A 13,003-nucleotide genomic window follows, 5' to 3' on the forward strand; every position below is an offset into this window, starting at 1 on the left:
GTTTTCCACTCTGTTGTTGAATTCATTAAAATGTTTTTAATCCACATGTGTTTTCTTTTGTAGGAAGAAGAAATTGACCAAATGAAAAACATGAAGTCAAATAGAATCCCACTTTGTATTATTTCAAGACAGGGAAGTAAAAGTAAACCATTGCTGTCTTTCCCCAGTGATATCCTGGATTTTATTACTGGAAGCACCCAGTTTTTCTAATACTCATGATGTCAGAAGGGAAATCTCCTGCGAAGAAAAGACCTTGTAGAAGTTTATCAACCAGTAAAACTAAAAAAAGAGAATGTAACTCTATTATTTCATTTTTTAACAATGTACCACCTGCTAAACTTGCCTGCCCCATTTGTAGTAAAATGGTGCAGAGATATGACTTAAACCGACATCTTGATGAAAAGTGTGCTAACAATGATGACATCACTCCAGTTGATCAGAGGCGTGTTGGCTTAACAAATTCAAATGTGCCCACAATAGATTTAACCAATATTGTCTTAGAAGATGTAACTCCAGAAAAGTTGCCACCATCAAAGATAAGTTTAACCCCTGACCAAAGTGACTCAGCAAAAATGGGCATAAAACAGCAGACCAGCCCCTACTTTAAAAATAATGACTACTTGGGGTGCAAAAATCAAGATAAGTTGAGACAGCATAATGTGAAAGTCATTTCTTTGGGAAGCCTGTCATCTAAATTGTCCAGAAGATACACAGAGGCTAAAAGAGCAATAGATAAGAATGAGGAGTTTGCCAATAAGAATCCACGGAGTTCCTCATCCACAGTGGTTAGGACTCCAGTTGATAACTGTTCAGAGATTGAGGACAAGGATCAAATTTTGGAGAACAGTTCTCAGAAGGAGAATGTGTTTGCCTGTGATTCTCTTAAGGAACAGAATACTCCTGAACATACTGTAGAAGGGACTAAAATAATGGAAGTTGAAGGTCAAAAGGTTACCCAGGAATATGGGAGATCACCCCTTACCCCTGCCTTCTCAGATAATGCTGCTGTTTTATTGTCACCAGATTTAACTCTTGGGAATACCTTGAAGTCTACTTCAGAGGACAGTCTTGCAAAGTGGGAGAGCATCAAAGGAGTAGATGGTAAAGATACTGAAAAATGTGAGGCAGGTAGTTGTGAAGAAGTAAAAGTGACTGTTGCTTCAGAAGCTAAAACACAGTTGTCAAATTGGGAGGCAAAATCTCATACTTCTACACGTGATGATTCTGAAGGGCATAACATCCAGGACCTTCCTCTGGAAGGTGACAGTGACTTAAAGAATGAAATCACTTGCAAAATCCCTTTGGAGCAGGGATCAAGCTGTGATATTCCTGATAAAACAATTACAGTACCACCAAGTCATCCTTACTACCTTCGGAGTTTCCTTGTGGTGCTGAAAGCTGTATTTGAGAATGAAGAAGATAAGATGCTCTTTGATGAACATGAGAGGGGAATTGTTACTAAATTTTATCAATTATCAGGTATCTCAAGCTCATGTGCTTCCAAGTTTTTGTTTTCTGTTTGGTGTCCTGATTTGGGCAGTAACCTAATGACCACAAGGAGTCAGTGTGGTTCTGTGAGTCCTCTGTGTGGAATGTGAGCATGCCCAGGAATGCTCCTGGGAATCAGCCAGCCACAAGGTTTGAGAAGAACATGCATGAAAAAGATTTTGTGTCCAGTGATGTCTGCTTCTGCAGTATCATCCTTATAAGCTGTACTTTGGTTATAATGGAAGCATCTGTTTTTCCTTTATATGTGTATTTGATGGTTGTAAGACAGTCTTTTCCAGGTTAAAAAAAAATAACTTTGTGACTTAGAAAAGTATGCTTTGCTTTTGAGCATGTAATCGAGCTTAATTTAGGTTTTATTGTTTTTACACACCATTTTCTCAAAAATGAAAATGAAGTAAAATACAGGCAAGAAAAAACCCAAAGTATATTAAGGCCTATTTTTTCCTCCAATTTTAGGTTTTTCGACTCTGCCTTTTAAGGTCAGAGTGTGGAGGAATTGGAAACTTTCCGGCTAAATTGGCACATTTAAAAATAATGGTCTATGCCTTAGTTCCTTGGCAGCCAGTGGTGGCTCTGAGCCCATAGTGCAGATTTGAAGCAAAAGCCACCCTTGTCACATTGCTAATCCGAGGGGCCATGATGGCTTTATGGAATTGAGTCCCTTCTGAGGTAGGAAAAGCTTACTTGGGGGCTACCCTGACTTCTCATAATTTGTAGTCAGGTTTGACTCTTCAGTAGAGTTTAAAAAAAAATCTTAAACATTGCCAGGAATGTTCAAGAGAAGGGCTTTTGTTTTAAATTCACACAATGGAGTTACGGTATTCTTTGTATTGCTTTGACATGTGAGTGATACTTCTCTAGGCACCGTTGCATTAATTATCCTCACAGCCTCTATCTCTACTTGTGCTGTCCTCACCAGAGCGTGGGCATAAAAATGACACCACGTCGACTCTTCTGTCCACAGAAGTCACAGATCTTTGGTTGGGTGCTGGTTGTATACATGTGGCGTTTGAGTGGTCCATGGCTCTGTGCTCCTGTATAACTGAGAAGTATGAATAATTCCCCCAATGGAATTTCTGCAGATCCTTGCATATGGTTCCCCACAGGGAATCATTTGCAATGTCTCTGTGTGAAAATAAGTGCTGCTAATTGAGTNTTGAAGATACAGTTACACCATTTTCGAATCGGCAGAAATTTGAAGATAATCCAGATAACAGGAAAACTGACCAGGCTAGTTAAATAAGTTGGCCAAGATCATCAAGTTAGAGATGGCTACCTTACCAACGCTAGACGTATTTTGAAAGTCTTTTCAGATTCTTTTCACCAACAATAGAATCATGCATATTAAGCTGAAAGCAGAGAACAAAATAACTGGAATTCTGGGTAGGGGTTCTCTGATGGAGTAAAAATAGACAATGGGAAACCTTGTTCTTAGAAGTTTTAAAATGGCCAATAATCATGACCAACTTTGGAACGTTTTAGTTGTTTATACACCAGTCATCGAATGCTTCATCTTGTTTAATCTTTTCAGCAACATTGGGAAGAAGGTGTTATTGCCCCCTCCCTCCCCCACTTTTTTAACAGAAGAGAAAATGGAGTCTTGGTAAGTTTCCTAGATTTGTATAATTCACAAGTGGCAGGGCTGGTGCCATCTTGGATGTTCTTACTGTCCTAAGGTGACAGGCACATAAGGAGACATCTCCATGGGGACTTCTATATGAAATAAATTGTATCTTCCAAAGGAAGAAAAAGATATTCTTGGGTGATCAATTGAGTGAGCATAAGTGTATTTCTAATAGAATATGTTGTACTCAGTTTTAAAGAGTGAATATTTGTATTCACTTTTGAGAAGAGAGATAATCTTTTTCATTATTTTTCTTGCAGTTAGTGGTCAGAAGTTATATGTAAGACTTTTTCAACGTAAATTTGGCTGGATTAAGATGAATAAATTGGAATATGAAGAGATTGCCCCTGACTTAACACCTGTGATTGGAGAATTGCAACAAGCAGGCTTTCTGCAGACAGGTATGATTAGTCAAAGGAAAAGTAAAATGAAATTATGACATGAATAACTAAGTTCCTGCAGAATGATGGTGATATGAATGTGCTGGCATCTCCTGGTTGGTGCCCGGTAAATAGTAATTTTTTTTAATTGAATTTTTAACCTTAGGACAACAGATTATTCATGCGAAAGCCAGTCTTAGCCTGGGTGAAGACTACCTGTTGTTTTCTTGGCTGTTTCATATTTAGGATGATAAAGTCCCCTCTGGCNGTGTGCTGGCATCTCCTGGTTGGTGCCTGGTAAATAGTAATTTTTTTAATTGAATTTTTAACCTTAGGACAACAGATTATTCATGCGAAAGCCAGTCTTAGCCTGGGTGAAGACTACCTGTTGTTTTCTTGGCTGTTTCATATTTAGGATGATAAAGTCCCCTCTGGCTAGGTAGGTGGCTGTGGCCACCGAAGAAACTCATTCCTTCTCAGCCCTCACCTTCCAGCAAGAACCTGACTCATTCAGATGCCTCATCTTTGTGATAAAGTAAAGCTGGTTTGCTTGACGTTAATATTACCTCTAAAAGCTTCATCTACCGCCACATGCATGCATATATAAACAGCTCTTACAGTTTATAAGTTCATTGCCTCAGAAATTTATTGATTTAAGCCTATGAGACTCTTAGATGACTGTGGTTGTCTCATCAGTAGCGTTCATTAAGCACCTACCTATACTGAATACAGTGTTGAACTGGAAACATAGGTGGAGGAAGAATGTGAGTCTTGGGTAGTTGTGACAGTGTAGACCGAAATGAGCAAAACAAGCAAGAGCCGGCTGGTTTCTGTGTGGCAGTTTGTAGTAGAGAGCAGTTAGTAAAGTGAGGTTAGGTGATGCGGCGGACCTGGGAGAAAGGCATAGAGGCTCAGTGAAGAGGCTTGAATGTAAAGGATTAGGCAGTGGGACTTGGGACCTGCTTGGAGCACTGCTTCCCACACGTCAGCACCATAGGGTCACCTGAGAGCTCCTGTCCCCACCTGGAGGATTTGATGCAGATTCATAAATCCACAAGATTAACAGCCATCCCAGGTGACCTTTAAACAAACTTTAAGCAGCAAAACCAGAACCCAGTGGCTCAGTGTTGCACTCAATCAAGTCTGAGTCTTGCCCTTGATCTGCACAACCCTGTGGGACCTGGCTGTGGCTGCCCCTCCTGCTCTGTCACAGCCACAGAGCTCTCCTTGGTGTTCTTCAGCATGCTGAGTGCTCTCCTGTCTCAGAGCCTTGTACTTGCCACCGCACGGCTCATTTCATCCAGCTGTGCTCTGTATCACCTCATCAGACATTTGCCTGACCACCCTGTGTATATAGCCAGGCTCCCTGCCAGGTTCGCTTTGTCATAGCCAGTTTTATTTTTCTTTATAACAATTATTCCCACCTGACATATATATTTGCTTGTTATGCTAGGAGTTGAGCTTCTTGTGGGCCAGGACTTGGTTTGCTCATTGTAGTGTGCCCAGGGCCATAGAAGATTACTTGGCATGCGGTGTACACCCACTAAGTACTTGCTGGAGGAAAAAGGCACTGCCCTAAGCTGTAAATGCCTTGAAGGCAGATACCAGCTGGGTCTGATTCAGCTGCATCCTGGGTCTGGGATGGTGTCTGGGGCCTATAATGGCAGACATGTCCATGTATGTTGAGTGAGTGAACCCATGAAGAGGCCTGTGGGGAGGGAAGAGAGCTGATGGTCAGCTTTGGGAGAGGCCCAGTTGAAGACTTTGTGATCTGAGAGCAAATATACCAATGAGTTTTAAGGAGGATGTGCAAGCCATAATGGCTATCCATATGTGTCTTTATTTTATTCAGATTTTCCTTTTTTTTTAGTGAGAAATTCTATTTATAGTTTTTATGAGGTATCTATTGTCCATATTCTTTTTTTTATGTGTTTATTTATTTTGAGAGAGAGCAGGTGTGCATGCGTACAGGGGATGAGAGGGGGAGGGACCAAGAGGTAGGGAGAGAGAATCCCAAGCAGGCTTCAGGCTGTCAACACAGAGCCTCACAAACCGTAAGATCATGATCTGAGCCAAAATCAAGAGCCGGACGCTTAACCAACTGGGCCACCGAAGGGCCCCTTCATATTCTTTAATAATTGCTTTGGCAAATTAATTACAATTTCTGCTGTAGAATTTAATTATATTTGTATATAACCTAAGTTTCATTCTTCTTAAAGTAAACGGAGCTAGAAAATAGTAAAATTCCTTAAAACCATGTTTAACTTTTTTTTTTTTTTAATCCATGTCAGAGTCTGAGTTGCAAGAACTCTCTGAAGTGCTTGAACTGCTTTCTGCTCCTGAACTAAAAACCCTGGCCAAGACCTTCCACTTGGTGAATCCCAATGGACAGAAACAGCAGCTNTCACAAACCGTGAGATCATGATCTGAGCCAAAATCAAGAGCCGGACGCTTAACCAACTGGGCCACCGAAGGGCCCCTTCATATTCTTTAATAATTGCTTTGGCAAATTAATTACAATTTCTGCTGTAGAATTTAATTATATTTGTATATAACCTAAGTTTCATTCTTCTTAAAGTAAACGGAGCTAGAAAATAGTAAAATTCCTTAAAACCATGTTTAACTTTTTTTTTTTTTTAATCCATGTCAGAGTCTGAGTTGCAAGAACTCTCTGAAGTGCTTGAACTGCTTTCTGCTCCTGAACTAAAAACCCTGGCCAAGACCTTCCACTTGGTGAATCCCAATGGACAGAAACAGCAGCTCGTGGACTCCTTTCTCAAATTGGCCAAACAGCCTTCAGTCTGCACTTGGGGCAAAAATCAGTCCGGAATCGGTGCCGTGATTTTAAAAAGGTTTTGTTGAGTGTTGTAACAGTAAAAACATTTAAAATGTTGATAGCACATATTAACTTATTATAACAGGTAGTACATTTTTTTAAACTATAATTACTTGTTTCAGTTGAAGTTAGATTGAGAAGTCAAAAGAGTATTACAAGGCTTATTTCAATAGCCTAGATTCTTTCTTGGTTTATTGTTTATAATTCTTGTAGTACTATAGTTGGCCCAAGAATTTTCTAGGACCAAGAAAAATCAGGAGGCAATAGGCCTTTAGTAAATTCTAGTGTTTTATTATTCAAGAAAAATAGAGTTTTAGCTACTGTTCCTACAGGATTTAAAGGTAAACTATTCAGTCAAATGTTTATTTTAGTCAACTTTTTATTGAAGTGTTATCTGTCAGTCTTAATAGGCAACTATTCTTGAGTTTAGACATAAAATTTACTAAAGACTGTTTTGTTTCTTTTGCGTTTTTTTTAATGTTTATTTATTTTGAGAGAGAGAGAGAGGGAGAGCACAGGCAAGCATTAGTGGGGGAGGGGTAGAGACACAGAGAGAGGGAGAGAGAATCCCAAGCAGGCTCCATATTGCCGGCACAGAACCCTGTGTGGGGCTTGATGTCATGAACTGTGAGATCATGACCTGAGCTGAAATCAAGGGTTTGATGCTTAACCAACTGAGCCACCCAGGTACGCCTCTTTAGCTTTTGTGAAGGCCTTGAACTGCTTCAGTTTCGGAAAAAAACTGAAAACTTTGAGAAGTTATTTCTTCTGCTCACATTATCTATAAAATACAACTATAGTAACTTTAATCTGGAGGTGCACTGTTCTGGAATTGGTGAGGAGTGATGCTTTTGAAAATACTTTAAAACAGTGTCAGTGTTATTTATTTTGTATAATATATATGTTGTGTATATCTGAATACACACACAGATATACATGTGCTTGTGCACAGGTAACTTTCAGCTGTTACCTGCCAAGAGCCCATCTTTGTTAGGAAGATACTATAAATACTAATCTTTTGTAAAACATAGGTATAAACAAGGCATGCATTATTAAGAAAATTGTCACTACTAACACTTCAAAAAGTTTATATTTTATCTTTTTAAAAAATATTTAAATTATATATTTATAGTTCATTTGCTTTAAGATTATAAAACCCTCATGGTTGTGGTATGTTAAATATCTTTTTTATTATTAAAAATTTTTTTTAAATGTTTATTTTTTAAAATGTTTTTCTTTTTAATGTTTGTTTACTTTTGAGAGAGACAGAGAGACAGAAACAAACTGTGAGTGGGAAAGGGGCAGAGAAAGAGGGAGACACAGAATCTCAAGCAGGCTTCAGGCTCTGAGCTGTCAGCACAGAGCCCGATGTGGGGCTCGAACCCATGAACTATGAGATCATGCCCTAAGCTGAAGTTGGATGCTTAACTGACTGAGCCACCCACGTGCCCCTTGTTAAATCTCTTCTAAGTCCTTTCTTTTTAATTTTTTTTAAAGTTTTATTTTAATTCCAGTCAGTTAACAGTATTCTATTAGTTTCAGGTGTACAATATGGTGATTCAACATTTCTATACAACACCAACACCCCCTGGTGCTCATCACAAGTGCCCTCCTTAATCCCCATTACATATTTAACCCATCCCCGTACTTCTCTTTGGTAACCATCAGTTTGTTCTCTGTAATTAAGAGTCTGTTTCCTGATTTGTACCTCCCTGTCTTATTTTTTCCCCTTTGCTTGTTTATTTCTTAAATTCCACATATGTGTGAAATGACATGGTATTTGTCTTTTCTGGCTGAATTATTTCACTTATCATTATACTCTCTGGCTCCATCCACAGTGTTGTAAATGGCAAGATTTCATTATTTTTTATGGCTGAATAATATTCTATTGTATACATACATCACGTCTTTATTCATTCATCAGTTGATGGACACGGGCTGCTTCCATAAGTTGGTTATTGTAAATAATGCTTCAGTAAACAACAGGGTACATATATATCCCTTTGAATTAGTATTTTTATATTCTTTGGGTAGATACCTAGTAGTGCAGTTGCTGGATCTCAGTCTAGTTCTATTTTTAACTTTTTGAGAAACTTCTATACTCTATTCCAGAGTGGCTGCACTACTTTGCATTCCCACTGACAGTGCAGGAGAGCTCCCCTTTCTCCACATCTTCACTAACACCTGTTGTTTCTTGTGTGGTTGAGTTCAGCCATTCTGACAGGTGTGAGGTGATAGCTCATTGTAGTTTTTTTAAGTTTCTTTACTTATTTTGAGGGAGACAGAATGAGTAGGGGAGGGGCAGAGAGACAGAGAGGGAGGGAGAGGGAGAAAGAATACCAAGCAGGCTCCATGCTGTCAGCACAGAGCCTGATGTGGGGCTTGAACTCACAAAACCGTGAGATCATGACCAGAACTGAAACTAAGAGTTGGAAGCTTAACCGACTGAGCCACCCAGGTGCCCTCATTGTAGTTTTGATTTGCGTTTCCCTGATGGTAAGTGATGATGAGCTTTTCTTCATGTGTCTGTTGGGCATCTGAATGTCTTCTTTGGCGAAATGTCTGTTCATGTCTTCTGTTCATTTTTAAATTGGATTATTTATTTTTTGGGTATTGAGTTTTGTACGTTCTTTATAGATTTTGGATTCTAACTATTTGATAGGACATTTGCAAATATCTTCTCCCATTCCATAGATTGTCTTTTAGTTTTGTTGAATATTTCTTTTGCTGTGCAGAAGTTTTTCATTTTGATGTAGTCCCTGTAGTTTATTTTTGCTTTTTTTCCCCTTGCCTCAGGAGACATAGCTAGTAAGAAATTGCTACAGCCAATGTCAGAGAGGTTACTGTCTGTCTCCTCTAAGGTTTTTATGGTTTCCTGACTCACATTTAGGTCTTTAATCCATTTTGAATTTATTTTCGTGTATGGTGTAAGGAAGTGGTCTTATTTTTTATTCTTTTGCATCTTGCTGTCCAGTTTTCCCAGCATCATTTGTTGAAGAGACTTTTTCCCATTGAATATTCTTTCCTGCTTTGTCAAAGATTAANCAGAATGAGTAGGGGAGGGGCAGAGAGACAGACAGGGAGGGAGAGGGAGAAAGAATACCAAGCAGGCTCCATGCTGTCAGCACAGAGCCTGATGTGGGGCTTGAACTCACAAAACCGTGAGATCATGACCAGAACTGAAACTAAGAGTTGGAAGCTTAACCGACTGAGACACCCAGGTGCCCTCATTGTAGTTTTGATTTGCGTTTCCCTGATGGTAAGTGATGATGAGCTTTTCTTCATGTGTCTGTTGGGCATCTGAATGTCTTCTTTGGCGAAATGTCTGTTCATGTCTTCTGTTCATTTTTAAATTGGATTATTTATTTTTTGGGTATTGAGTTTTGTACGTTCTTTATAGATTTTGGATTCTAACTATTTGATAGGACATTTGCAAATATCTTCTCCCATTCCATAGATTGTCTTTTAGTTTTGTTGAATATTTCTTTTGCTGTGCAGAAGTTTTTCATTTTGATGTAGTCCCTGTAGTTTATTTTTGCTTTTTTTCCCCTTGCCTCAGGAGACATAGCTAGTAAGAAATTGCTACAGCCAATGTCAGAGAGGTTACTGTCTGTCTCCTCTAAGGTTTTTATGGTTTCCTGACTCACATTTAGGTCTTTAATCCATTTTGAATTTATTTTCGTGTATGGTGTAAGGAAGTGGTCTTATTTTTTATTCTTTTGCATCTTGCTGTCCAGTTTTCCCAGCATCATTTGTTGAAGAGACTTTTTCCCATTGAATATTCTTTCCTGCTTTGTCAAAGATTAATTGACCATATCATTGTAGGTTTGTTTCTGGGTTTTCTGTTCTGTTCCGTTGACCTATGTGTCTGTTTTTGTGCCAGTATCATACTATTTGGATTACTATGGGTTTGTCAGTGCCTGCCTGGCTTAATTGGTAGAGCATGGGATTCTTGATCTCGGGCTGTTTGAGCCCCACATTGGGTGTAGAGATTACTGATTGCTAAAGCTTTGTACTATAACTTGAACTCCGCAATTGTGATGGATGCCTCCAGCTTTGCTTTGCTTTTTCAAGATTGCTTTGGCTATTTGGGGTCTTCTGTGGTTCCATACAAATTTTAGGCTTGCTTGTTCTAGTTCTGTGAAAAATGCTATTGGTACTTTGGCAGCAGTTGCATTAAACGTGTAGATTGGTTTGGTTACTACAGACTTTTAACAATATTTGTTCTTCCAATCCACGAACATGGAATATCTCTTCAATTTCTTTTTTTTTTTTTAATATTTTTATTTATTTCTGGGAGAGAGGGAGAGAGACAGCGTGAGCAGGGGAGGGTCAGAGAGAGAGGGAGACAGACTCCGAAACAGGCTCCAGGCTCTGAGCTGGCAGTCAGCACAGAGCCCGACATGGGGCTCGAACCCACAAACCGCGAGAGCATGGCCTAAGTGAAAGTCGGATTCTCAACCGACTAAGCCACCCAGGCGCCCCGGAATATCTCTTCAATTTCTATATCAGTGTTTTATAGTTTTCAGAGTACAGTTCTTTCACCTCTTCAGTTAGGTTTATTCCTCGGTATCTCATTATTTTTGGTGCCACTGTAAATGATGTTTTCTTAATTTCTTTCTGTTGCTTTATTATTGTTATTAGAAATGCAGCAGATTTCTGTACGTTGATTTTGTATCTTGTATTCTAAGTCCTTTCTATAATTGTATACATTATTTTATGTTAACCTTATATAACATTTTATAAGTAAGTGGACATTAAAATTAGCAAGCAGCCCTCTCTCAGTATGAGCACAAAGCATATGAACAGAAATAAAAGAAATAAGATTAATTTTTTTTATCCCTAACTTCAGACTTGTAGGAGCATAAGATTTTTTTTATCCCTAACTTCAGACTTGTAGGAGCATAAGATTCTCAAGGCTATTTTAGTTGTACTAAAGTCACTGTCCTTCAATATTGTACTTTATTTTTTCATTTTATTGTGGAGCCTCACACTGGAATCTGCCTCTGGCAGCCCCATGTGAGGGCAGTGTATTGTTATCTTACTCTGCTGTTATCACGAAGAAACAGAAAAAGGCACATTATTTATACTTTCTTAATCCCAGTAGATAATCACTGTTCATTTTACCGTGTTTAATAGTTTCTTCTGAACTCACAGACTTGGCCGACTGCATCCCTGGGGTTCTGAATGGAGATGGAGGAATTAGACCCTTTTTATCAGTCTCTGTAGATGAGTGGTTCTCAATTAACTGGTGGTGTGATAGGAATCTTACCCCTGTCCCCTCACGTCTCTGATGGTGGCACTGATTTCTACAACACTCCCAGAAGTGCAGCACCTCTTTTAGGTTAATAGCTTGTGGGATGGAGAGGAAAGTGAGGTCTTCCACTAGGCCAGTGGTTCTCAACTGGGGGTGACTTTGCTCTCCAGGGATATCTGGGTAATATCCGGAGGTATTTTTGATTGTCATGATGGAAGAGGGAAGTGGGTACTGCTGGCATTTAGTGAGGCCAGTGATGCTGCTGAGTATCCTGTAATGAATACCCTCCTGTAACCGCACCTTCCTTCCCAGGAAAGAACTGCCCTGTCCAGATCTCAGTAGTGCCAAGTTTGAGAAACACTTTTTAAAAAATGTTTATTTATATATTTTGAGAGAGAGAGAAAAAGAGTGTGTGTGTGTGCAGGAGGGGCAGAGAGAGAGGGAGAGAAAGAATCTCAAGCAGGCTCAGTGCTATCAGCATGGAGCCTGATGCATGGCCCAATACCACGAATCATGACCTGAGCCAAAATCAAAAGTCAGATAACAACTGACTGAGCCACCCAGGTGCCCTGAGAAACACTGCTCAAGATGGTATCCAAGTTGTGAAAGCTAGAGGGCTCCTGTGGCCCTGAATATAATTCAAGCAGCCAGGCATCAGAATCAACCCGAATTTACACTGAGGTTACCCTGGAGTGGAGATGCCTCTGGACCACTTTGCATGTCACAGACCAACATCAAATCTTGGTACCTCTTCTTGGTGCATGAAATCATGCCGCCTAAACAATAGCCTTTGATAATGACATTTTGTTTTATTTAAAAAAAAATTTTTAATAAGTAATCTCTGTGTCTGACGTGGGGCTCAAACTCACAACCCCAAAATCAAGAGTTGCATGCTCTACTGAGCTAGCCAAGCACCCCAATAATGACATTTTAAATAAATATTATTTAATCCGAATTATCACTTGTCAAGAAGTGAAAATTGCTCATGTCAAATTGGTAATATTTTTATGAGTTTTCCTGGTATTTCACACATTCATGACTAGTGTAAACCTTATCTTGCTCTTTTATTGAGCCAAACCATGTGTGAAACTATTTGGAGATAACATTTCATTTAATCTTCATCATGTCCCTAGGTAGGCTCTGAGACCCAGAGAGGTTAAGTTATGCTCCAGTGTCACACAGCTAGAAGTGGTAGATTTGCTTCAGGCTTAGAATAATGAATGCTGCTTATCTTTATTTGATATAAAATTAATTTGTAGGGGCACCTGGGTGGCTCAGTTGATTAGGCATCCAACTCTGGGTTTCAGCTCAGGTCATGATCTCAATGTTCATGAGTTTGAGCCATGTGTCAGGCTCCACACTGTCAGTGTGGATTCTCTCTCTGCGATTCTCTCTCT

The 13,003-nt window shown here is 39.4% G+C and overlaps 1 protein-coding gene across 1 annotated transcript in view; it reads left to right on the forward strand.

Moving 5' to 3' along the window:
- FAN1 (FANCD2 and FANCI associated nuclease 1) overlaps positions 1-13,003 on the forward strand; it is a 32,404-nt gene that overhangs the window by 458 nt on the left and 18,943 nt on the right. The window contains exons 2-4 of the mRNA XM_077762408.1: positions 64-1,479; positions 3,394-3,534; positions 6,164-6,365. Of these exons, the coding sequence (XP_077618534.1) occupies positions 216-1,479; positions 3,394-3,534; positions 6,164-6,365 (1,607 nt within the window). The 5' untranslated portion in view covers positions 64-215. The remainder of the gene's footprint in view (positions 1-63; positions 1,480-3,393; positions 3,535-6,163; positions 6,366-13,003) is intronic.

This window comes from Crocuta crocuta, unplaced genomic scaffold (assembly GCF_008692635.1).
Source record: "Crocuta crocuta isolate KB4526 unplaced genomic scaffold, BGI_CrCroc_1.0 scaffold93, whole genome shotgun sequence".
NCBI classification, from domain to species: domain Eukaryota; kingdom Metazoa; phylum Chordata; class Mammalia; order Carnivora; family Hyaenidae; genus Crocuta; species Crocuta crocuta.